This window comes from Pseudophryne corroboree, chromosome 7 (genome assembly GCF_028390025.1).
Source record: "Pseudophryne corroboree isolate aPseCor3 chromosome 7, aPseCor3.hap2, whole genome shotgun sequence".
NCBI classification, from domain to species: domain Eukaryota; kingdom Metazoa; phylum Chordata; class Amphibia; order Anura; family Myobatrachidae; genus Pseudophryne; species Pseudophryne corroboree.
Genome location: NC_086450.1, coordinates 115432960 through 115458429, shown reverse-complemented (window position 1 = coordinate 115458429; position 25470 = coordinate 115432960). Strand labels below are relative to the sequence as shown.

General features: G+C 49.2%; 2 protein-coding genes across 2 annotated transcripts in view; one reads left to right on the top strand and one right to left on the bottom strand.

The window, feature by feature from the left end:
• The window catches only part of LOC134944743 (bile salt export pump-like), a 177023-nt gene that overhangs the window by 86144 nt on the left and 65409 nt on the right, over positions 1-25470 (bottom strand). The window contains exons 11-13 of the mRNA XM_063933575.1: positions 25295-25469; positions 20679-20792; positions 18491-18601 (exon numbers count right to left, since the gene is read on the bottom strand). Coding sequence (XP_063789645.1) covers positions 18491-18601; positions 20679-20792; positions 25295-25469 — 400 coding nt within the window. The remainder of the gene's footprint in view (positions 1-18490; positions 18602-20678; positions 20793-25294; position 25470) is intronic.
• LOC134944745 (uncharacterized protein DDB_G0284459-like) overlaps positions 1-25470 on the top strand; it is a 164770-nt gene that overhangs the window by 76926 nt on the left and 62374 nt on the right. The window lies entirely within an intron of this gene.

The window sequence follows — 25470 nt, the reverse complement described above, 5'->3', positions numbered from 1 at the left end:
ATTTCAATATCTGTTTTACCATTTTCTGTATTTCCAGAGCCTTTTCCCCCAGAAGAAATACTCTCTGAACTTCTGTGTCCAGAATCATCCTGAGAAAAGACAATCTTGTCGTCGGTTCCAACTGTGACTTTGGATAATTTATGATCCAACCGTGTTGTTGGAGTATTGACAGGGAGAGTGTGATGTTTTGTAACAACTGCTCCCTGGATCTCGCCTTTATCAGGAGATCATCTAGATAAGGAATTATATTGACTCCTTTTTGACGCAGGAAAACCATCATCTCGGCAATCACCTTGGTGAATACCCTCGGCGCCGTGGAGAGACCGAAAGGTAACATCTGGAATTGGTAATGGCAATCCTGAACCGCGAATCTCAGATAAGCCTGGTGAGGAGGATAAATGGGAACATGCAGGTAAGCATCATTTATGTCTACCGACACCATGTAGTCCCCCTCCTCCAGACTGGAAATCACTGCCCTCAGTGATTCCATTTTGAACTTGAATCGTTTCAAGTAGAGATTCAGATTTTTCAGGTTTAGGATCGGTCTGACCGAGCCGTCCGGCTTCGGAACTACAAAAAAGGCTTGAATAAAACCCCTTCCCTTGTTGTGACAAAAGTACCAGGACTATGACCTGATCCTGACATAATTTTTGGATTGCCGCTGTTACTGCTGCCCTTTCTGGAAGAGAAGCTGGCAAGGTCGATTTGAAAAATCGGCATGGGGAAACGTCTTGAAACTCCAGCTTGTATCCCTGGGACACTATTTGCAACACCCAGGGATCCAGGTCAGACAGAATCCAACCTTGGCTGAACAGTTTGAGACGTGCCCCCACCCGAGCGGCCTCCCACAAAGGAGCCCCAGCCTCATGCTGAAGATTTGGCAGAAGTAGGGGTAGACTTCTGCTCCTGGGAACCTGAAGCTGCTGTGGACTTCTTTCCCTTTCCCCTTCCCCTACCTGCAAAGAAGGGGGAACCTCTCGCTTTTTTGTATTTATTGGGCCGAAAGGACTGCATGTGCGGGTGATATGTCTATTTTGCTGGTGCAGCGTAGAGGTCAAAAATGTTGACTTACCTGCGGTAGCCGCTGAGACTAACACATCCAGTCCATCGCCAAATAAGGCCTCATCTTCATATGGGAGAGCCTCCATATTTCTTTTGGAATCTGCATCTGCGTTCCACTGACGAATCCACAACGCCAGCCGAGCCGATACTGCCATGGTAGTGGCTTGTAAACTCAAGAGTCCAATATCTGTCATCGCTTCTAGCATGTATGCGGCAGCGTCTTTGATATTCCCTAACTTAAGGAGTATCACATCTTTATGAATCGTGTCAATTTCTGATGACACGCTTTCTGACCATTTTTCAATAGCGCGACTCACCCACGCACAAGCAATTGTGGGCCTGAGCAGCGTACCATTGGCAACATAAATGGATTTTAACACAGGGGGTGACTCCCATTTTTTCCTGTCCTCCACCGGGAAAGGATAAGCTATCTGATTTCTTTTGGGAATACGAAATTTATTTTCGGGATTTACCCACATCCCTTCAAAGAGTATATTAAGCTCGTGGGAAGGAGGGAAAGTGACCTTAGATTTCTTTTCTTTATAGAAATAAGCTTTCTCCTGAGGTACAGGAGTGGCTTCCGTGACTTCCAGAACTTCCTTTTTAGCCACAATCATATAGTGTATATTTTTTTCCAATTTATGATCTATTAAACATCTTAGTGATATTTGGTGGACCCCTTTCTTTGAAAGTAAAGCATTCATAACCTAGAACCAGAAATAACGACACTGAGACTTGAATTTTGGCAGAAAATTGCTAGCTATTTATTTGTCCCTATCCATTAGGAAACCTGTAATAAAGAAATTAATTTAATATGCCGCTCCAGCTGGCATATGGTGGCGGCCCAAAATAACGGCTCAATTAATCTGAATTAACTTTAAATAACTAACCCTATAAATTTACTAAAACTTACTATAAACCGGTAATAGGTGACAACTCAACCCCCACAGTGACTACCCACCGCTCCTGGGTGCCCTGCCGCTGCCTTCCCGGATGGGTGGTCAAGCGGCCATAAGTCGATGGAGGTGAGTGCACCTAAACCACAACAAACTGTAAAAAACACTACAGTTTTCCCTACAATACAAAACTGCCGTTCTTTTCCGCCAATAAATAGCCAACGAAAACAGCCAACAACTTAAAGCCAAAGCCCACGTGCCACAAATTCTTAATACCAGGGCGGGAGGGTGGGAAAGCAAATCACCAAGAGACTTAAGATGGCCTCTCCTTCCCTATATATAGCAAACCCTCCCCCTAAAGAAGGCTGTACTTTCCTCACAGCTAGGCCCACCCCTCCCCAGATGTTTAACTCTTTCCTCTCCTATGCAGTCAATACTCTCTCCTAAACATCTTAGTGATATTTGGTGGACCCCTTTCTTTGAAAGTAAAGCATTCATAACCTAGAACCAGAAATAACGACACTGAGACTTGAATTTTGGCAGAAAATTGCTAGCTATTTATTTGTCCCTATCCATTAGGAAACCTGTAATAAAGAAATTAATTTAATATGCCGCTCCAGCTGGCATATGGTGGCGGCCCAAAAGAACGGCTCAATTAATCTGAATTAACTTTAAATAACTAACCCTATTAATTTACTAAAACTTACTATAAACCGGTAATAGGTGACAACTCAACCCCCACAGTGACTACCCACCGCTCCTGGGTGCCCTGCCGCTGCCTTCCCGGACGGGTGGTCAAGCGGCCATAAGTCGATGGAGGTGAGTGCACCTAAACCACAACAAACTGTAAAAAACACTACAGTTTTCCCTACAATACAAAACTGCCGTTCTTTTCCGCCAACAGCGAAAGACTCATCCCCAAAGTCTTTCGCACCGCCACCATAAACCTACCCTAACTCCTGCAAAGCGAAACCTAGATCCTCCAGAAAAAACATCATCCCCTCATTGGATAGATGTACTCCATCGCGCCGGAAAAGGTGGCTGTCTCTGAACCGTATCCTCGGGTGGCGAACCACCCTCCCACCGTGGGACAGCACCCACTTTGCCACCGCTCCGTTCACCTTTTTCCGGGCCTCATCAATCTGGCGACCATCCGCCACACCCCTCCAACACAATCTTGGCACCATCATGGAAAAAACCAACACACAATTGGTCCATGCCGCGGTCACACTTGCCAGATCCTGTATCATGGCCCACCGCAGATCCAAGGATGTCCTCTTCCCCAGGTCGTTGCCACCTAGATGGACAACCAAAACCCTAGGGACTCCATGCTTGCTGGCCTGACTCACTAACCTACTCCTCAGCTCACCCCACATCATTCCTCGCCAGCCAAGCCATCTGACACCCTGTGTTCCTAGCAATGCCTGAGACCCTTCCGAGGCCACAAACCTGGCCGCCCAGTAAATGTAAGAGTGGCCAACCACCCAAATGGGCAAATAGTCTCCGAACCATCCTGAAGGGAAAAAGAGGGGTAGAATTGATTACTAAGAGGCTTATTAATTGTTTATACTGAAGGATCTGCCAAAAAAGAAAACTTTAGATCTCGCCATTGCAGCAGTCACGGCCTAGCCGACTGCACCATGTTCCGTTGCCAATTTAAAGCGCAATTAAAGACACAAAGGGGAAGGATCAAATAAAACAAACGAAATAAAAAAGGGGGGGGGGAGATATAAAATGGGAAACACATGTAATAACTCAGCTGGAGGTGAAACGTAAAGACCTGCTGAGGGACTCTGATTAGACCAAATTAGCCGAATTATAGATTAGAATTCAGTCCGTCAAGTCAGGCAAAAAAATCGCAAATAACTCCAGACCCCCGCTGCCGACTCATGCCAGCAACGGCGAGTAGCTAATCCCTGAGTAGGATAAAAAAGGGGGAACACCAACAGACGCACAACACCATAAAATCACAGAACTGGAACAACGTAATACATTGCCATTTAAACAAAGCCCCAAGCGCAAACCGACCTCTCATGTGACGGGGCGAATATATCGTCTGTAACTTGACGACTTCCATCGCCCCACCGCTTGGATTTCAGTTCTGGAGCAACCCGCCGCAGCAGCCGACGTCGCTGCGCCTATGCGAAAGGAATGGGTACCGAAAGCAGTGGGTGGGAGGCCCAAGCCCGCCAAACAACGACTCAGCATCCAACGAAACTGGTATTTCGTGACTGGCAGCCCATCATAATGCAACAGCCAAGACCCCTCCTTAACGGGTCGCACCACCACATATTGCCTTGCCAGCCAACTGGGCAAACGCTCTCCTCTAGCGCTGGAACCATTGTAACCCAGCGCCCTCTCCCCACTTGATCCGTCTTGGAGCGTCGCAACCTGCACAGCAAGGACCTCTCACCCACTACCATGTCCCCGACCAGCATGCGCGAATCTGCTCTCTTGGAAGGCGCTACCTACTCAGAAACTCGAAAGGCCCCGTGGTAAGCCATTGAGAACGCCAAACTAAACAAAAGCGTCTCAAACCTGGACGACGCGACTCGCCCTACCGCCTCGATGACGGCTGGCAACAAAGCCGCATCGATGGGCCGCCTCCTATCCGGTGGCGACGGCGCAACTCGCGCCCACCCTTTCATTGCCTTCCGCAGAACCTCGCTTTTTGTTACGTCAGGGACGCCTCGCAGCTTGCAGAAAAATGAGATCCCTGCCAAATACCGCGATACCACTGCTCGTGACCTACCGGAGACGTAAAGTTGCCACATAAAAGAAAGCATCAGCCGATGCCTACTCTTACCTTGATGCTGACGCCCTTGGACAAACTCCTCCCATTCACTCCAAGCTCGTTCGTAAGCCTTGAGCGTGGCTGGCGCTACTGACCGCAACGCTAGACCCTCCAGTCCGGCCCGATCACCTGCCAAACCTAACCGGGACAATGAAAACCTTGCTCGTTGGCCTCAGGTGCCAACAACCAACACCTCTCCCACTGTCCTCGCGACAAAGCGTCGACAATCCCATTCTCCAAACCGGGCACATGTTGCGCGCGGAACCACAGGTTCCTATGCAAGCATGTCAAAAGCAATTGCCTTAGCACCCGCATAACCACCAACGACTTTGCCCTCTGGTTATTAATCGCATGCACCACGCCCAGATAATCGCATCTAAACAAAATGCTGCGATTAGCCAGCCGATCGCCCCAGACCTCCAACGCCACCATAATGGGAAAAACTCCAGAAGCAAAAGGTCCTTCGTGAAACCCCCGCGATGCCATTCTGCCGGCCACGAGGCCGCGCACCAAGATCCCTCCAGATGGCAACCGAATCCAGAGGCGCCCGCTGCGTCGGTGAACAGCTGCAACCTAGCGCTGTCCGCCATTGGGGCCTGCCATATACACACCCCGTTGAAGTCCTCAAGGAACGAGGCCCATATTGCCAAATCCCTCTTAATCTCTGAGGACAAACGCATGAAATGGTGCGTTCTGGCACACCCCGCAGTCGCCCTTCACAGCTTCCGGCAGTACACACCTAAAAGCGAACTCAAATGAGCCGGAAGGAACCACCCCCACTGGAGAGATGACCAAGTCATCCCCCGAAGGAACACGCCGCGTTGTTAAACGTGAAACATTTTCCTTTTGTGGTGGCACGCCCCCCTGCGCGGACTGCCGACCTACCTGACTTGGCCAATCCGCCGTCCGCGCCGAACCACTGGGAGGACGACCCTGCGTGGTGCCCGTCCGCCCCCGGCTTCCGGGGCTCCTCCGCCTGTAGCGAAGCCCGGGTGACCTTGAGCCCAACCTCAACGTCCTTGAACCCGAAGTCCATGACCTGCAAACCTTCCTGTTGTTCCCTGAATTCCTGATCGTACCTGCGCCACTCCGATCCCGAAGACGTGCGCTGCATGTCATGTACGAGATGCAGGTACCTAATTATATTCGTGTGCTCTGCCGGCCTGTCCTCCAGGTAAGATGCCGCGAAGACCCAGAACCCGGCCAGGCAATTATCGAAGATACGGAATGCCTCAGCCCCGATGCCCTTCTTTGCGCCGCCACCTTATACTCTTTCTTCGCGACCTTCGTCAATACGAACACGTCCACGAAGTCGCCCCTCCAAATCTTCTTGCGGCAGCTATCTCGCAGCCCCCGCAGTACAGCAGTATAGACGAATCGCACGACACCGGGCAAATTGCGAGCTTCTTGGCCCTACGCGCTTCCTCGCTAAGCCGCTTGCGCCTGTTCCGCTGCCCTCTTGGCGAATTTAGTTGCCCGCTTCTTTGCCCTAGTTGTGCTACTGACTTCGGACGCCTGTGACGACATTGAAGATGAGGAAGAGGAAGAACTACGCGAACTAGAGCTCGTGGAGGAACCCGAATACCGACTGCACCACCTTACCTGATGCCGCCGACTGCCCCGACATGGAATCTTCCGGCGCGTCCAAATCGTTGCCTTCCTCCTCGAAATCTGCCATCGCCTCATCCCCGAGCTCCCTTGAAAAAGAGGAAGAAGCGGAGGACCCCTCCAGCACTCGCGGCACATGCCGCGGCCTCAGTGCTGGGGGCGCTGCGGCCGTGAGCTCCCCCGCGTCCTGCCCTGGACCCTGTTGTAATTCTGCGGCGACCGTCCCGAGCTCACGGCAGGCGCGTGCCACCCGCTGCGCCGCCATAGCCCGCAGCCCGCCGGAACGAACAGCCGTTCTAGGGGAGGCAGCTGCGGCTAGCGGCCCTAACACCTTCACCGCTGTGGCCAGGGCCGAGCCAGCGCTCCGGAGGGGTCGTGACTGCCCCAAAACGCGGTCCTGGGTCCTTCGCCGGGGCCCGCGTGCGACCACGCACTCGCCGCCCGACATGCGTGTGCCGGGCATCCGACGCACGCTGCCCTTGCGGGAAAGCGGAGGCACTGCTGTCGACGCCCGCACTGCCCTCGCCTCCGAATTTGTCCCCTCTTCCCGTGTATCGGAACTATCCGATGCCGCAGAGGGGGGGGGGGGTGGGACCGCCGCGAGCTCCTGCGGCGCGTGCAGCAGCCCCGCGGCCACTAACCCATTCCCTGTCCCCCCTCCTCCCCCGCAGGCCGCTAGATTCCGGCCCTGGGGGAGTGATCTGAAAAGACCGGGAACCCCGCGGCGCAGCAGAGCGCGCGCGCACTGCTCCGCTTTCAGTGGACACGGGCTCGCGCACCCGGTGACCTCTTGCTGCCGCACCCCTTCTCCTTGGTATCGCACTGCCCTGCCAGTGATCATAATTGCCCTGTCTCCCCTCTCCCCCCGGCTCCCGCCGGACTCCGGCTGCCTGGGAGATAGCAGGGGAGACAGCAGGGCCGGCGGCGCTGCTGCGCACACACGTGCGCGGCTAGCGGCGCCAGAGGCGAGCGTGGGCGCACGCGCACCTCGGGCGCGCGCCCCACTGCTCTCTGTCACCTCAAGGCCTCTTGTCTGGGCTCCTGCATTAAGAGCTCCATTAGCTTAACCTGGTTGATCACTGCCTCTCCCCCTCCCTCCCCGCTCCACACCGTGTTCCGGCTGCGGGGGAGAGGGCTGAGGAGACAAGGAGGAAAGCGGCGCCGCTGCGCGCACACGTGCGCGAGCGGCGCCGCGCGTGGGCGCGCGCGCGTCCCACCGCTTCCGGTCCGTGCTCTCTCAGCCGAAGCGTTTGGGGATGACGCCGTGCGAGGCCCTGCGACAGGCCTCGCTCGGCTGGCCACCGTCCCCCGCCCAGTGCCCTCCCCCCGCCTGGAACCACTAGCCGGCCCCGGCAAGGGGGAAGAGCTGGGCATCGAACTCAGTCTCCGGTCCCTGGATGAGCGCCTGGCGCGGCGCGCTCCCGCGGGCACCCGGCACTGGGGCTTCCCCGGCCATGCCCGGAGGCAAGGGCTGCTGCCCGCCCACCTCCGGGCGGCCTGACTCCCTCTCTGATCCTCCTCGTCGGCCGCTCCCGCCAGTCACATCCAGCCCGGCTTCCGCCAGATCCCTCGAGGAGGCCCTAGGAGACGGGACGCCGTCCCCAGGGCCAGCCAGCTCGCCCCCGGAACCAGCCCCCACCGCCCGATGAGCGGTAACGGGCTGGGGTCCCGGCGGACCGTCGTGGGCGAGTGGCAGCCAGAGCACTGATGTGTGACCTAAATGCAGGGAGCTGACAATAGAGATGGCTACTGACTCTCTGTCTCAACACAGTGACTGGAATCATCAGGAAGTGTGAATGATTCGAGTCACTCACTGTTTCATGAGTCGAGACAGCAGCAGCTTCTCTCAGACAGAGGGAGGAAACTCTGTGTCCTGTGTCCTTCAGTCAGTGTGTTCTGCTGTCTTTAGCTGTGATTGGCCAGAGGCTATACCAGGTGACACCCAGTGGGAGGGGGGAGGGAGCAGTCACGACTCACTAGTCAGTGAGTGCTCTGCTGCTGTGCCTGATCCATGTCATGAATCATGATTCATCCTGAGTCTGCCAGTGAGGGAGACAGTTGTACACTGTGTAGACTCAGTGGGGGAAATTTACTAAGCTCCCGATTTTGACCGAGATGCCGTTTTTTCATCAAAGTGTCATCTCGGTAATTTACTAAACACTAATCACGGCAGAGATGAGGGCATTCGTAATTTTTTGCAAGTCCAAGTAAAAAATTACGAATGAATACACCATCGGTCAAAACGCGGCTGTTTAAGTATGAATCTCGGTCATTTACTAAGAAGTGCAAAGCAAAAAAAAAAAAAACACTGCCGTGAAAAATTACAACTCGTAAAAAAGTGCTAAAAAAAAACAGACCTTTTTTTTTTATTCGTGATTGGATAGGCATGCACGGATCCATGAGATCCGTGCATGTATATCAGTGGGAAGGGGTGGGAAAGTGCTTATTTTTAAAAAAAAAATTGCGTGGGGTCCCCCCTCCTAAGCATAACCAGCCTCGGGCTCTTTGAGCCGATCCTGGTTGCCGAAATATGGGGAAAAAAATGACAGGGGTTCCCCCATATTTAAGCAACCAGCATCGGGCTCTGCGCCTGGTCCTGGTCCCAAAAATACGGGGGACAAAAAGAGTAGGGGTCCCCCGTATTTTTAAAACCAGCACCGGGCTCCACTAGCTGGACAGATAATGCCACAGCCGGGGGTCACTTTTATATAGTGCCCTGCGGCCGTGGCATCAAAAATCCAACTAGTCACTCCTGGCCGGGGTACCCTGGGGGAGTGGGGACCCCTTCAATCAAGGGGTCCCCCCCCCAGCCACCCAAGGGCCAGGGGTGAAGCCCGAGGCTGTCCCCCCCCATCCAATGGGCTGCGGATGGGGAGGCTGATAGCCTTTGTTGTAAAAGAAAAGATATTGTTTTTAGTAGCAGTACTACAAGGCCCAGCAAGCCTCCCCCGCATGCTGGTACTTGGAGAACCACAAGTACCAGCATGCGACGGAAAAACGGGCCCGCTGGTACCTGTAGTACTACTACTAAAAAAATACCCAAAAAAAGACAAGACACACACACCGTGAAAGTATAATTTTATTACATACATACACACATACATACATACTTACCTTAAGTTCCCACGCAGGTCGGTCCTCTTCTCCAGTAGAATCCAAGGGGTACCTGTTGAAGAAATTATACTCACGAGATCCAGGGGTCCAGGCTCCTCGGGAAATCCAGGGGTAATCCACGTACTTGAAAAAAATAACAAAACGGTGTCCCGACCACGAACTGAAAGGGGACCCATGTTTGCACATGGGTCACCTTTCCACGAATGCCAGAAACCCACTTTGACTTTTGTCTAAGTGGGTTTCTTCAGCCAATCAGGGAGCGCCACGTTGTAGCACTCTCCTGATCAGCTGTGTGCTCCTGTCCTCACTGACAGGCAGCACACGGCAGTGTTACAATGTAGCGCCTATGCGCTACATTGTAACCAATGCTGGGAACTTTCTGCTCAGCGGTGACGTCACTTTAGGTCAACCGCAGGGCAGAAAGTTCCCATCATTGGTTACAATGTAGCGCATAGGCGCTACATTGTAACACTGCCGTGTGCTGCCTGTCAGTGAGGACAGGAGCACACAGCTGATCAGGAGAGTGCTACAACGTGGCGCTCCCTGATTGGCTGAAGAAACCCACTTAGACAGAAGTCAAAGTGGGTTTCTGGCATTCGTGGAAAGGTGACCCATGTGCAAACATGGGTCCCCTTTCAGTTCGTGGTCGGGACACCGTTTTGTTATTTTTTTCAAGTACGTGGATTACCCCTGGATTTCCCGAGGAGCCTGGACCCCTGGATCTCGTGAGTATAATTTCTTCAACAGGTACCCCTTGGATTCTACTGGAGAAGAGGACCGACCTGCGTGGGAACTTAAGGTAAGTATGTATGTATGTGTGTATGTATGTATGTAATAAAATTATACTTTCACGGTGTGTGTGTCTTGTCTTTTTTTGGGTATTTTTTTAGTAGTAGTACTACAGGTACCAGCGGGCCCGTTTTTCCGTCGCATGCTGGTACTTGTGGTTCTCCAAGTACCAGCATGCGGGGGAGGCTTGCTGGGCCTTGTAGTACTGCTACTAAAAACAATATCTTTTCTTTTACAACAAAGGCTATCAGCCTCCCCATCCGCAGCCCATTGGATGGGGGGGGGACAGCCTCGGGCTTCACCCCTGGCCCTTGGGTGGCTGGGGGGGGGGGACCCCTTGATTGAAGGGGTCCCCACTCCCCCAGGGTACCCCGGCCAGGAGTGACTAGTTGGATTTTTGATGCCACGGCCGCAGGGCACTATATAAAAGTGACCCCCGGCTGTGGCATTATCTGTCCAGCTAGTGGAGCCCGGTGCTGGTTTTAAAAATACGGGGGACCCCTACTCTTTTTGTCCCCCGTATTTTTGGGACCAGGACCAGGCGCAGAGCCCGATGCTGGTTGCTTAAATATGGGGGAACCCCTGTCATTTTTTTTCCCATATTTCGGCAACCAGGATCGGCTCAAAGAGCCCGAGGCTGGTTATGCTTAGGAGGGGGGACCCCACGCAATTTTTTTTTTAAATTTTACAGTGTTTAATTAAAAAAAAATAAAAAAATAGAACCCCAGCACGGATCACACAGATCCGGCCGAGATTAATTGTAAAAAAGTCGGCAGTGTTTTGCTAATCACTGCCGTAAAAAACACAAAAAAAACACGAATGACATCGACATCGGAAGAAAAGAAAAACCCGAATACGACAGCTTAGTAAATCCATCGTAACAAATTCAAAAAGTTGCAGTTTTACACTTTCGATGTCATTCGTGATTGAACTTTGACCTGAAACGGGAAAATACGAATCTTAGTAAATTTACCCCAGTGACTCAGTGAATGAATCTGATTCATGCAGCAGGAGGTGGAGCCCCTGTGGTACAGGGCTCTCGGCTCAGTGCTCACTGATCCTGCTCAGTGTGATTGTGGGTGGCAAACTCCCTGGAGGCTAGATAGTGGATAATATAATAAATCCAAGGCCACCTAAAATCATCCAATTAGCAAAGTATGCAAGATAAAAAAAAAAAACGTTTTTATTTGGTTTAGTTACAGAATGAATGATGTGTTTCATGGCTGTTAAGCTTTCTCTCCTCAGCCAAAAGTAATGTCATATTCTATAACTAGTATGCAATAAGTGGTTATTAATAATATATCAACATAACAGTAAATCTATGTTAACATATTATTAACAATCAGGGCATAAGCAGCTGCCTCCCCCAGATACACTGTACAATCACTGCAGCTGAATAACTCCATGAGTCCAGCACTGATCCTCCAGCACTGGCAACTCACTGATTCATGTGCAGTCTCTGCAACACATTCCACTACAGATGAGTCATGACTCATGTGCCGAGACACTGACTCCAGACACTTCACTGAACTGAGTCATGTGTCTCAGCTCAGCTCAGTGAATCACTTTGCCCATGACTAGCTGACAAAACACTGAAATGTATAAATCCGAAAAAGAAAATGGGGGGATTCTGCAAAGCAGCACTCACCCTAAAGCAAATCACCAAGAGACTTAAGATGGCCTCTCCTTCCCTATATATAGCAAACCCTCCCCCTAAAGAAGGCTGTACTTTCCTCACAGCTAGGTCCACCCCTCCCTCAGAGCCGGATTAAGGGGGGTGCCAAGGGGGTCAGTACCCCTGGGCCCCCCTGGCATAAGGGGCCCCCCAGCCGAAGCTGCTCTGCACCGCTCTGGTGCTGCTGTTCCCTCTGCCCTGTATCAGCCGCTGACCCGTGGGGAGGGAGCCACATGAAACAGCGGCGAGCGGGACATCACACACCTGCTGGCAGCTCGGAATCCTCCCTCCCCAGCAGCCGGGAGTCTTCTCCTCCCTGCTGCAGCGTGGAGCTGGGGTGGGGGGGGGGGGGGGGGGAAGAGAGAGAGAATAGGGGGGTGGCCCAAATGTTTTTTTGTTTTCAATGCCCGCTGTCCGGCGCTACGGCAGGCTTTCGGAGCTCCGCCCCCTTGTAGCTGTATACCGCGATTTGGGGGTCGGAGCAGAGGGGGAGGAGCTAATATGAGATCATTGTTATAGATTCACGTCATATTGGCTCCGCCCCCTCCCCGGCGACCCGCGAATCGCGGCATTTTTGCCGTGGGGGCGGGGCCTAATGGTGAACTGTGTCCCTGGCACCCAGCAATATCTCCTGGCTGTGGCATCCTCAGTCCTCACCCCTTTACTCAGGGCAGGCTTCCATGTAAGTGTGTGCACAGTTTGTGCTCTATATATGTATACTGTATGTATGTGTATATATGTTCTATTAGTGTATACAGTATGTATATGTGTATATTTTCTATGTGTGTGTATGTGTTTTATGTGTATGTTATGTATTTGTGTGTATGTGGGGGTATGAGTTGTATGTAACGTGTGTGTGTGTGTATATATATATATATATATATATATATATATATATATATATAGATGCTGCGGACGGATCGGCACTCACCTAGCTGGTGATTACATGCTCCGGTGCCCTCTGGAGATCCATTTTCATAGGCGACTCTGTTCCAATCAGCGGCACTCGGAGACTTGTAGAATATCATAAAACGTGCTTTAATAAATCATGGTGATTGTCACCATGACTTATTAAAGCACGTTTTATGATATTCTACAAGTCTCCGAGTGCCGCTGATTGGAACAGAGTCACATATATATATATATATATATATATATATATATAAATTTACAAAATCGATTGGCCGCCACTCCCTCTCCTTAATCAGCAGCCGTGGTTCTCTTTACACTGCCTTCACATAACCTCCAATAGTATGGCACTCAGCGGGCTTCTTAATCACATATCACAAACGCCAGCTAGTTCAGCAACGTTTCGGGTTTTATTTACCCTTTTGTCGTATATGTGCTGTTTGACAAAGGGTAAATAAAACCCAAAACGTTGCTGAACTAGCTGGCGTTTGTGATATGTGATTAAGAAGCCCACTGAGTGACATACTTTTGGAGTATATATATATATATATATATATATATATATAATGGTCGAAGTGGGGCGGTATACAAAATGAGGAAATTAAAGTGCAGCAGGAGGCGAAGGAAGTGGCCATCCTGCTGCACATGTTGCTCCACGTCCATGCGCGGCAGCCAGCGGCTGTGTACAGCGCTGTACTAGCTCACAGCCGCCCACCGCCAGCCACTCACGGCAGCCAGCCTCCCACCGTTCACCACCGCCAGCCACCCGCCGCTCACCCGCAACAAATGTGGTAATGTTCCCCTGCTGTCACCTCTCTCCCTGTCGTTACCTTCCCTGTCCCTACTGTCACTCTCTCTCTCCCAGCTGTCACTGTCGTCACTCTCTCTCTCCCTGCTGTCACTGTCGTCACTCTCTCTCTCTCCCTGCTGTCACTGTCATCACTCTCTCTCCCTGTCGTTACTCTCTCTCCCTGTCGTCACTCTCTTTCCCTGCTGTCACAATTTCAGCTCATTCAGTGTGCTACAATGTGAATTTCGGCTCATTCAGTGTGCTACAATGTGAATTTCGGCTCATTCAGTGTGCTACAATGTGAATTTCGGCTCATTCAGTGTGCTACAATGTGAATTTCGGCTCATTCAGTGTGCTATAATGTGAATGTCGGCTCATTCAGTGTGCTACAATGTGAATGTCGGCTCATTCAGTGTGCTATAATGTGAATGTCGGCTCATTCAATGTGCTACAATGTGAATGTCAGCTCATTCAGTGTGCTATAATGTGAATGTCGGCTCATTCAGTGTGCTACAATGTGAATGTCAGCTCATTCAGTGTGCTATAATGTGAATGTCGGCTCATTCAGTGTGCTACAATGTGAATTTCGGCTCATTCAGTGTGCTATAATGTGAATGTCGGCTCATTCAGTGTGCTACAATGTGAATTTCGGCTCATTCAGTGTGCTACAATGTGAATTTCGGCTCATTCAGTGTGCTACAATGTGAATTTCGGCTCATTCAGTGTGCTATAATGTGAATGTCGGCTCATTCAGTGTGCTACAATGTGAATTTCGGCTCATTCAGTGTGCTACAATGTGAATTTCGGCTCATTCAGTGTGCTACAATGTGAATTTCGGCTCATTCAGTGTGCTACAATGTGAATTTCGGCTCATTCAGTGTGCTACAATGTGAATTTCGGCTCATTCGGTGTGCTACAATGTGAATTTCGGCTCATTCAGTGTGCTACAATGTGAATTTCGGCTCATTCAGTGTGCTACAATGTGAATGTCAGCTCATTCAGTGTGCTATAATGTGAATGTCGGCTCATTCAGTGTGCTACAATGTGAATTTCGGCTCATTCAGTGTGCTATAATGTGAATGTCGGCTCATTCAGTGTGCTACAATGTGAATTTCGGCTCATTCAGTGTGCTACAATGTGAATTTCGGCTCATTCAGTGTGCTATAATGTGAATGTCGGCTCATTCAGTGTGCTATAATGTGAATGTCAGCTCATTCAGTGTGCTATAATGTGAATGTCGGCTCATTCAGTGTGCTACAATGTGAATTTCGGCTCATTCAGTGTGCTACAATGTGAATTTCGGCTCATTCAGTGTGCTACAATGTGAATTTCGGCTCATTCAGTGTGCTATAATGTGAATGTCGGCTCATTCAGTGTGCTATAATGTGAATGTCGGCTCATTCAGTGTGCTACAATGTGAATTTCGGCTCATTCAGTGTGCTACAATGTGAATTTCGGCTCATTCAGTGTGCTATAATGTGAATGTCGGCTCATTCAGTGTGCTATAATGTGAATTTCGGCTCATTCAGTGTGCTACAAGGTGAATTTCGGCTCATTCAGTGTGCTACAAGGTGAATTTCGGCTCATTCAGTGTGCTACAATGTGAATTTCGGCTCATTCAGTGTGCTACAATGTGAATTTCGGCTCATTCAGTGTGCTACAATGTGAATTTCGGCTCATTCAGTGTGCTACAATGTGAGTTTCGGCTCATTCAGTGTGCTACAATGTGAATTTCGGCTCATTCAGTGTGCTACAATGTGAGTTTCGGCTCATTCAGTGTGCTACAATGTGAATTTCGGCTCATTCAGTGTGCTACAATGTGAGTTTCGGCTCAGTCAGTGTGCTACACTGTGAATTTCGTCTCATTCAGTGTGCTACAATGTGAATTTTGGTTCATTCAGTGTGCTACAATGTGAATTTCGGCTCATTCAGTGTGCTAGAATGTGGATTTCGGCTCATTCAGTGTGCTACAATGTGAATTTCGGCTCATTCAGTGTGCTACAATGTGAATTTCGGCTCATTCAGTGTGCTATAATGTGAATTTCGGCTCATACCGTGTGCTATAATGTGAATTTCAGCTCGTACCGTGTGCTATTAAGGTGAAAGGGGCACCAGTACTAGATAGTTTAAGGGGTTCTACTACACTGGTCACGCCCCCTTTTGTGTTACCCCCCCCCTTTTTGTGTGACCGCACCCCCTGCGCGTGCATAATTGTGTCCTTGACTTTTGCATACCTTCACTTCAAAATTTCCACCTCGACCACTGTATCTATCTATCTATCTATCTATCTATCTATCTATATATATATATCTATATATATATATATATATATATATATATATACACACACACACACACACACACACACACACACACACACACACACGTGCGTGCATCAAAGGAAACCCCCTTCCGAATCCTGCTTTTGCCCCTGCGGATGGTGGTTGCTGGTGGGGGGCCCCCTGTCTTGGGTGCCCTGGGCCCCCCAAGGGCTTAATCCGGCCCTGCCCTCCCTAGATGTTTAACTCTTTCCTCTCCTATGCAGTCAATACTCTCTCCTTCTCTGGAGTCACTATCGTCAACACAAGAATCAGTGTCCGTGTCGGTATCAGTATTCACAATATTTGCAAATGGTCTCTTATGTGACCCAGAGGGGTCGCCTGCGGATGGAAGAACAGAGCCCTGAAAAATCACATCTTCCACAGATTTTCGAATGCCTGTGAACACAGAATGCCCACTGACATGCAGCGCTTTTTACACAGTAAAACACACTTGTAAAGCACCAAATTCGCTTGTGCCCCCCCCCCCCTTATTTGCACCCTGATACTTGTAGTCAGAAGTGAAGGAGGACCAGCGATGTCTCTGCAGCCTGAGGAGAGAGAACATGGCACTCAGCAGTGTGCTGGCTGCCTGAGGAAGAAGCTCCGCCCTTTTTACCTCAGAAACTTTTCATAATATTTATACTGGCGGGGTAGGGCTGTGCCTGGGCATCTTATGCCCCCTTTTTGCCAGTTTATAGAAATGTTTTTGCTGCGCAGGGCGCCCCCCCCCGCACCCTGCACCCTGCAGTGCCTGTGTGTGTGGGCAGCAATGGCGCGCTGCGCTCCTGCCAGCCGCGCTGTACCTCAGCCGTCACTTTTCTTGATAGAAGATCTGTCTTCTTCTACTCACCTGTCTTCTGACTTCTGGCTCTGTGAGGGGGGTGACGGCGTGCTGTGGGAGTGAGCATCTAGGCACGGCTAGCGTTCCGTTCCCTTCAGGAGCTAATGGTGTTCTGTCAGCCAGAAGCAGAGCCATGAAACTCTTCAGGAAGTTGGTTCCTACTTCTGCCCCCTCAGTCCCACGAAGCAGGGAGTCTGTTGCCAGCAGTTCTCCCTGAAAACAACAAACCTAACATAAGTCTTTTCAGAGAAACTCAGTAGAGCTCCTCAGAGTGCATCCAGTCGACCAGGGCACATTTCTAAAACTGAGGTCTGGAGGAGGGGCATAGAGGGAGGAGCCAGTTCACACCCAATGAAAAGTCTTTAGAGTGCCCATGTCTCCTGCAGATCCCGTCTATACCCCATGGTCTTGATGTTGTCCCCAGCATCCTCTAGGACGTATGAGAAAACCTAATTATAAATGTAGACTTTGGGTTAGATTTATCAAAGTTTGAAGAGCGATAAAGTAGAGATAAAGTACTAACCATTCAGCTCCTGTCATTTTATGGTCTGCGTGTGAAAATTGACAGTTTTGAGCTGATTAGTTGGTAACTTGGTATGCTATCTCTCTCCAAGCTTTGATAAATCTGCACCTTAGTTTAATCCTCTGCATGTATGTATTTACTAATTTCACCAGGGACAGTTGTTTTGGCACAGAAGGAAATTATGTGTACGTTATTTGATTAACAACCTTAATTTATACAGCGCATACATGATACATATTACATTGTTAGTTAACAAAGAAATGATTAACATTACTATTTATCTCTGCTTGTCGCATGTTATCAAAAGTAAGTCTCTTGTAGAAAGTGACACATTGGATAATGTAAAATTCCACAGCCAAATCCGGGCATGATAAATACTGCACATTTTGAATGGTTTTAAATGTGGCACATCTGTACAGTTTTCATAAATTTATTTTTTTCTTAAATAACGTATACTGTAGGTATAGGCTTGTTTTATTTTTTTATTTTTTTTTATAAAGGATGGGAAAACCCATCCCACAGTTATGGCATGTGACAAGATCCCCTGACAAGAATCTCACTCCTTTGGGAGGGTGGGATTAGGTTCCATGCAGCAAACTCTGCCAATGTAGAGCTTAGCATAGACGCTGTAAAGGTTGTTCTAGCGGGTTGGTATTGGGAGACCAGCGTTTGGGATCCCGAAAGCCACCATACCGACCCTGGGATCCTCATCTTCAGAATGTCGGTGGTGGGGTGAGTGCAAGGAAGCCCCTTGTGGGCTCACTACTCTCACCACGCAGCGGGTGCGGAGGGTTGCTGCGCCCGCCACATGTTCTGTTCCCACTCTATGGGTGTCGTGGACACCCACGAGTGGGAACAGTCCCTGTTAGTCGGCATGCCGACTGTCGGGCTGTCCAGCATCGGGATTCCGGCGTTGGGATAGTGAGACCGCTCACACAGTGCATATACAATGCTCAAGTCATTAATCACTGACATGGATGAGGAATGTCCTAACAGGCTCCCTGTATATTTGATGAATAGTGATGTCAGAGGTTAACAAAGATAAGGATATCTTTCACTGCACTTTATAAGAAGATTCACATTTATTATCTGCGCTTAGTACATTCTTTCAACTCATTATATGCTCACTATGAAAACAGCAACCTCATTATTGAATATTGCAGTATACCTTGACTTCCGGTCTGGACGGGTAATAGAAGTTAATATTATGAAATTCAATTTCTCCCTTAACCTTATCCAGTTTGTAGCCCTCTTCTGACATGCAGTCAATCATTGGCTTCTGCAACAGAATGGAAATTCTTGATGAAGAGCTGGAATTACTATACAATAAACATAAGCATAAAACACTGATGGGGAGATTTATCAAAGCTTGGAGAGAGATGATGTGGAGAGAGATAAAGTACCAACCAATCAGCTCCTGTCAATTTTCAAACACAGCCTGTACAATGACAGAAGCTGACTGGTTGGTTCTTTGTTGCTCACAACTTTATCTGTCTTCATGCTATGATAAATCTCCCCCTTAATCGTCCAGTAATACTGTAGATTGCTTAAAGCTTTTCAGTGATATTTACACTTTGGGGATATGTAGTTTAGCTAGGGTAGGTGAATTGTCCACTCCTCCAGTAAGCAATGGACACTGGGCATAATAAGATATGCTGTTATGAAAACCATTCTCGATCCTGCAGGTCTCCCCTGTGCATTAAAAGGAACAGAGTATGCAGAACAAATGTTTATTGACAATCCCAAGTTCCGCTTGTGTACTTAAAGGTAAAAGATATGTTTCCATGTTACATGATGCTACACGGCAAACAGTGATCACTTATCATACCTAACCAAATAAAACCCTTTCCTAAAAAGTTACATAAAGTTTTTTTATTTTTTTATTAATATTTTATTGAGTGTTTGGTTTCTGCAGAGAACTGTAACTGAGCAACTGCAGCAACAAAAGCTGGGCTCTGTAATATTTGTAATAATATTTAATATAAGTTTATGTGCTCAAAAAATGTATTTTTTTGTAGCACTATGGAGGATTAGGTAATGCTCTCTCATATTTGCAGTTACCTTAATGTGATTATTCTCACTAGATAGATGTCACACATTCCCTACAGTATAACATTATCATGCAGGGATATTGCTTTCTGACCATATATATCCAGGATATAAAAGCTGTATTTTCTATATACCGTAAATCCCTGTGATTAATGTTGATAGAGTTATCTAAACACTTATTATTTGCGGGGCTTAGAACAAATGCTTTGTGGACTTTAAAATGAGCTGTGTCAGGGGCTAACTGGGCAGAGGGGCAGGGTACCATTTCATAACTCCCAACTGTCCCAATTTTCACGGGACAGTCCCGTTTTTTTGGGACTGTCCCGCTGTCCCACCCGCGGGCAGCAGTGTCTCACAGTGGGAGGGTGGGCAGTTGGGAGGCTTCTGTCACTGCTGCTCTGCTTAGCAGAGCAGCGGTGAATAGACGCTGTGCGCATGCGCACAGCATCTATTTTACAGGTGACAGAAGAGGAGGGGCATGCCAGCAGCTCACAGAGCGCTGGGTATGCCTCCTCAGTGACAAAACCGGGGCGTGGCTCGCGATCGCGGGCCCTCCCACGAAGCTATGCCCCCTTTCAGTAGGCTATGCCCCTTTTTCGGGCGCGCGCGTGAAGATGTCCCTCCTTCCTATGCCCAAATGTTGGAAGGTATGCCATCTACCCCACCAGCCAGTGCAATTTAAGTGTTCCAGAGCGATTTTTGCATTGTATTCCCTGGGAAAAGCTGGGCCACTTTTTGCTTGAGTCTTCCCCCCAGGCTTAAAGTTGCCAGCCAGCACTGGCTGTGTTCATGTAGGGTAAAGTCCTGTTCATGTTTACAGGGAGTCAGTTTTTAACATAAAAACCAAGCAAACAACTAAAAAGCTAAATAACTATACAGCAAAGTTCAGACTATCATCTACTACATACTTTTAAACTTCTCTAAAAGCCCCTCCAGAGGGGGAAACCCTCTCTGGTGAGTGGCGGACAAGAAGCCGCATTCGAGTAAGGCCCTGTTTAAAGCCGTAATTTGCAGCATTCTACATCAGGGGGAGGGCTAAAGTGACACAAATCTGAGAAGCAGGTGGTGCCAGGAGACTATCCAGCTCTGTTGGGTGATCGGGAGAGCCCCCTTAAATTCAGGGCTCTATAGACAGACAGACAGACAGACAGACAGACAGATAGATAGATAGATAGATAGATAGATAGATAGATAGATAGATAGATAGATATTTTGGTTTACCATTGATATACTGTACAAACAAATTCTGTTCACCATATTAGATTAGATTCATGTGTCATACTGTACATTGATGACATTAGGCTTACTTTATCAATGGTTTCAAATATATTTGTGGCAGCTCCACGTCCAGATGCAAAGGCCTGTAAGCAGGGTGATGCTTGTCCAAGGCTCAGGGCACCCACCAACACACCAAAAAACACCTATTATAGAAATTAAATATTGAAATTAGCTTATTTTGCTAGATAATAAAGTCTACTGATGTTCTCTGACTATCACATACCCTTCAACATGTAGCATTCCATTAGGTGCAAAATGCTTATTCCTGGTCTTCCTTGCCAGTGGCAATTGCAGTGGTGAGACGAGCCACGTTGGCATAGCAATGAGTGATGCAGGGGGAAGGGGGACTTGGTTTGTCATAGGGGATGGGTAGTGGGCATGGCATGATGGAAGAGGCAGAGGGTGGAGGCAAGGCTGCGTGTTTGCATCATCATAGTCACCCCCCTCCCACACACACTATGCAATGTCGATATTCCAGGTACTGTACAGGGGGGTTTGCTAGGATGACACATTATCACATCATCAGCACCCCCTGGACCGTCCACTTTCACAGATGACTGCAAGGGGATGCGGGCAAGTGCAGGGGAATGAGGGCAGTGGAGGCTGGTTCGTGGAGACTAGCCCACTTTCCTGGAGGGCCAGGAGCACTACCCAATGTTCGGAAGCCACCTGGCCATTCCGGGAGAGTAGGCAAGTATGCTGCAAACATTGGCAAATATTGTTGTCCGGGACTCACTGGCAATTGGTGTAGCTCCCCTATTTGGATTGGGCACCCCCAGCCGCGCTTGTGACTGGTTTAGGGGTGGGTGCGGGAGCGGTTACCCCGGGGCCTAGCATGGCACCCTTGGGTCCCGTGCCTGGTGCTAATGTGCGTCATGAGGCAGCCCTGGCTGCTGGGGGGCCGCACAGGGCCCTGGTGGCTGGAGGAGCAGCAGGCAGATTGATAATATAGCTGGGGTGAGGCCTCCTGCACTCCAAGGGCAGACTCTCCCTGTGGTGACCATTTTAGGGGCTGGCTGCAGCCCACATGGCCCTCAGCAGGCTTCCAGTGCCATTTTAGGTGGGGTTGGGCAGACATATTCTGGTCGTTTGGAGGTACTGCAGGCTTTTTCAGTGCAGGGCTCTGCAGCAGCCTCTGTCTCTCTGCAAGGGCAACCTGCTTCCTTTACTGCTTTTAGGGCCATGGCTAGGGATAGTTTTGCTACAGGCGCCCTTGGCTTGCCAGCATTCACCGCCTCCAGTGGCGTTGGCAAGCCTTATTTGCAATTGCCATTTGCCCCGATAGTTTCTCAAGGGTCCCCCCCTTAGTTTCCACCCTGCAGGTAGTTCAGTCAGTCTGGTCTTCTGGGATGGGACATAATTTTGTCCATCCCCCTGCTGTTTCCATTTTTGCGGGTGGGTTTCCTTTCTGGTGCTCGCCTTTCAATAGTTTCCGTACTGGCACCTGGCTTATCCCCCGGCACAGCCGCTGCCAGGGCCTTATGGGTACTCTTGGCAGGGAGGTTTTGGGTCCCCAGATATTCGCTTTCCTAGCGTTAGCCAGGCATGCACTGTACCATCGTACCTTCCCCCAGACACTGTGCCACCGACTCAGGCCGCACTGTCCGGGTCGGGTACGCCTTTGCCTTTAGGGGTCCCGGGTGGGGAAGATCCATGGCCCATCCCCGGTTCCTCTATTGGGACGGCTGAGGTGCTTGGTGACCTAATACCGATTGTTTCTGTTCCCGAGGTTAGAGACAGTGGGTATTCGGCCCCACGGGCTTCTCCGGTGCAGGACGGATCCATGAGGCATGAAGATGCGGACCCATCTCCGGCGGGTGTCGGTGCTTCGGTTCCTGTTCACTCGCAGTCGGCTAGGTCGGCCGATGTTGCAGGCCAATCAGGATCTGGTGAGCATGATGTTTCGGCTGAATTGTCTGTTGTATCCTCTTCTGAATCCTCTGCTAGCAGCGAGGGGTCTGATTCTCCCAAGTGCCCACGCAAGCTTGCAAAGTTAGTTGCGCGGGAGGTCACCAAGAGGGTGTGCAAGGCCAAGGTGACGAAAAAGGGGGCAGCTCCTGATGAACTGCTGTTGTTTTCGGAGATGGTGCGCTGCGGCTACACTTCAGTTACTCGGGGTTTAAGGAAGAGGATGAACGAGAAAATCGTTAAGGGGAAATTTGTCGACGTGTTCACCCTCACGGATGACATGAGGAAAGATTTTGATAAGGCTAAGAAGGCGAGCGGTATTAGTGAAAATGTTTTCTGGAGCTTTCATCATTGGTTGAGAGGTTTCTTGCTCTTTTCAGCTGTCTATCTAAAGACTCGGCCCGAGGAGCATCTGAATGTAGTTAAGTACATCTTTTAGATTTATGACATGTTCTTAAAATACAAAGGTTCCGTTTGGAGGGATTATGATGAGAAATTTTGTAAGAATCAAGATGGCAATCCCACGTTACCTTTGGATTTTAAGCATGTGGAGGTGTGGATGGAGGTTTCCAACCAAGGAGGTAGTGCGGCTGAAGGGCAGACTGAGAGGAAGTTTTCAGGGAGTAAGGGTGCCCCTGGGCTGGCTGCAAAGGGGAAATGTTTTGCGTTTAACGATTCTAAATGCACTAGGGGTGCGGGCTGTTGTTTGCGTCACTCCTGCCGCATCCTGTGGAGCCAATCACCCAGGCAAGGATTGTAAGTTTAAGCAGGCCAAACAGGGAGCTTCTGGCGGTAGTGCAAAATAAGGCACCTTCGCCCATAGTGGTGACAGAATTGGATAAATGGTTGCACCGTTACCCCAAGGTGGCGGATGCTGAGTTCTTGTTGGACGGTATTAGTTTTGATTTCCATTTGTCCATTTCGGACTCAGTTCAGGTTGTAACACACAGGAATTTAAAGTCGGTGAGGGAGTTTCCCAATGGGGTTAGGCAGAAGGTGGAGGCGGAAGTGAAGTTGGGTCGCATGTGCGGCCCTTTCTCATGTGAACCTTTACCTGGGTAATGCGTATCTTCTTTGGGGTTAGTTCCCAAGAAGGTGCCAGGTAATTTCCGCTTAATCCAAAATTTGTCCTCCCCGCACGGGGGCTCCGTTAATGAAGCCATTCCTGAGGAGTTTTGCACAGTCGGGTATCAGTTGTTTGATGAGGCCCTGGAGTTGATTTGGGGTTTTGGGCCCGAAGCCCTGTTGGCTAAGTTAGATGTTGAATCCGCCTTTTGCCTTTTTCCTCTTCACCTTGATTCATTTATGTTCATGGGCTTTCAATTGGGCGTTTTTTTCTATGTTGACAAGTGTTTGCAGATGGGCTGTTCTATCTCTTGCGCCTATTTAGAGAAAATTAGCTCGTTCCTGCATTGGTGCATTTCTGCAGGCACTGGGCACGTGGGCATCGCCCACTATCTCGAGGATTTTCTCTTTGTAAGCCCGAGAGATAGCAACATATCACCCTCTGACTGATAGGGCGTCTAAATCGTTACGTGGTCGCAAGGTGCGATGGTTAGGGGTGAGAGGTCTTAGGTGCTCTGGACTTTTGAATCTGTTGTTTCAGCAAGAGCAGCATTGGGGGCATCCCCATTGCATACTACTGCACCTGGGTGGTAACGATGTAGGTCACCTAAAGGGTATAGATCTTATCCTTAGGATTAAGGCGAATTTGGGTGAATTTAGCTTGCTCTGGCCTGATGTACGTTTAGTTTGGTCTGATATTATTCCTAGGTTTGTCTGGAGGGGATCCCTAATGTCACAGCGCTTGACAAGGCTAGGAAGAAGATTAATTTTGCTGTGTCGAAGTTTGTGTTGGCTGCTGGTGGTTTGGCGGTAAGGCATCCGCTATTGGTGCTGCAGAGTCCTTTTTATTTCAGAAAAGATGGTGTGCATATCTCCCACGTTGGGATTGGAGTTTTTCTGAGGGCTCTTTTTTCTTGTCTGGATTAGTTTGTTATCTTTGCATTTAGGAATGGGAGTTGTTCTGATGAGTCTTTTGTTTTTGTTTGGTTAGTTTAGTTTGGTTGGATTTAATTTCGTTTTGGGTTGGCTGGCTGCGTTTCTCTTAAACTGGCAGTGGCAGGAAGGCACTACTGGCCAGCGGTCACATGTAGCATAAGTGGTGTTGTGGGGCACTTACCCCTTTTGAAGGACGGCGAGCGTGTCCTGCCCTTGTGGGGGGGTGATGGGCGCTTCCTTGGGGAGCGTCCTCACTGTGCTATAGTAAGGGGTGGTGAGACCTTCACAACACAAGTTATGCTGATATATATATATAGATGGGGCGTTTCAGTCATCGCCATGTCAGTTGGGGTGTTTAGTCGCCGCCATTTTGTAAGATCTGTGACTAGAGCTGGTTAGTGGTAGCGTCTTCCTGGCCACCCACTACGAATAAGGTCATTCCAATTAATAAATTCAATGACCATTTAATCCAACACAGTTGTGTCTGTGTCATTATTTTTAGTGATAAGCTAGCTTAAAGTGTATAGTTAATATCAAGCACAATAAATTAATAGACGGCTTAACCTTATTAGCAAATACAAGTAAATGGCATATTGTACATCAACAACACAGGTGTACAATAACAGGAGTAATATTCTAAAGGGAACGTGTTGCTGTTGGCTGTCAGTGTTCTGCTATAGAAAATAATTTGGCCTGTCTTACTCCATAGCACTTAAAAAGAAGAATTGTATTTTACCTGCAAAAGGTTTCCAGGTGAATACTCCTCTTCTTCAAGGACCAATTTGGACCCATACCAAAAAGCCAAAGCATAGCAAAGGAAAATGATAAACCACAAATAACCAGTGAAGAATCCCATAATAACACCTTTCCTTATTCCCCAGCGCTGGGCATATACAAGGTTTTTGTCATATC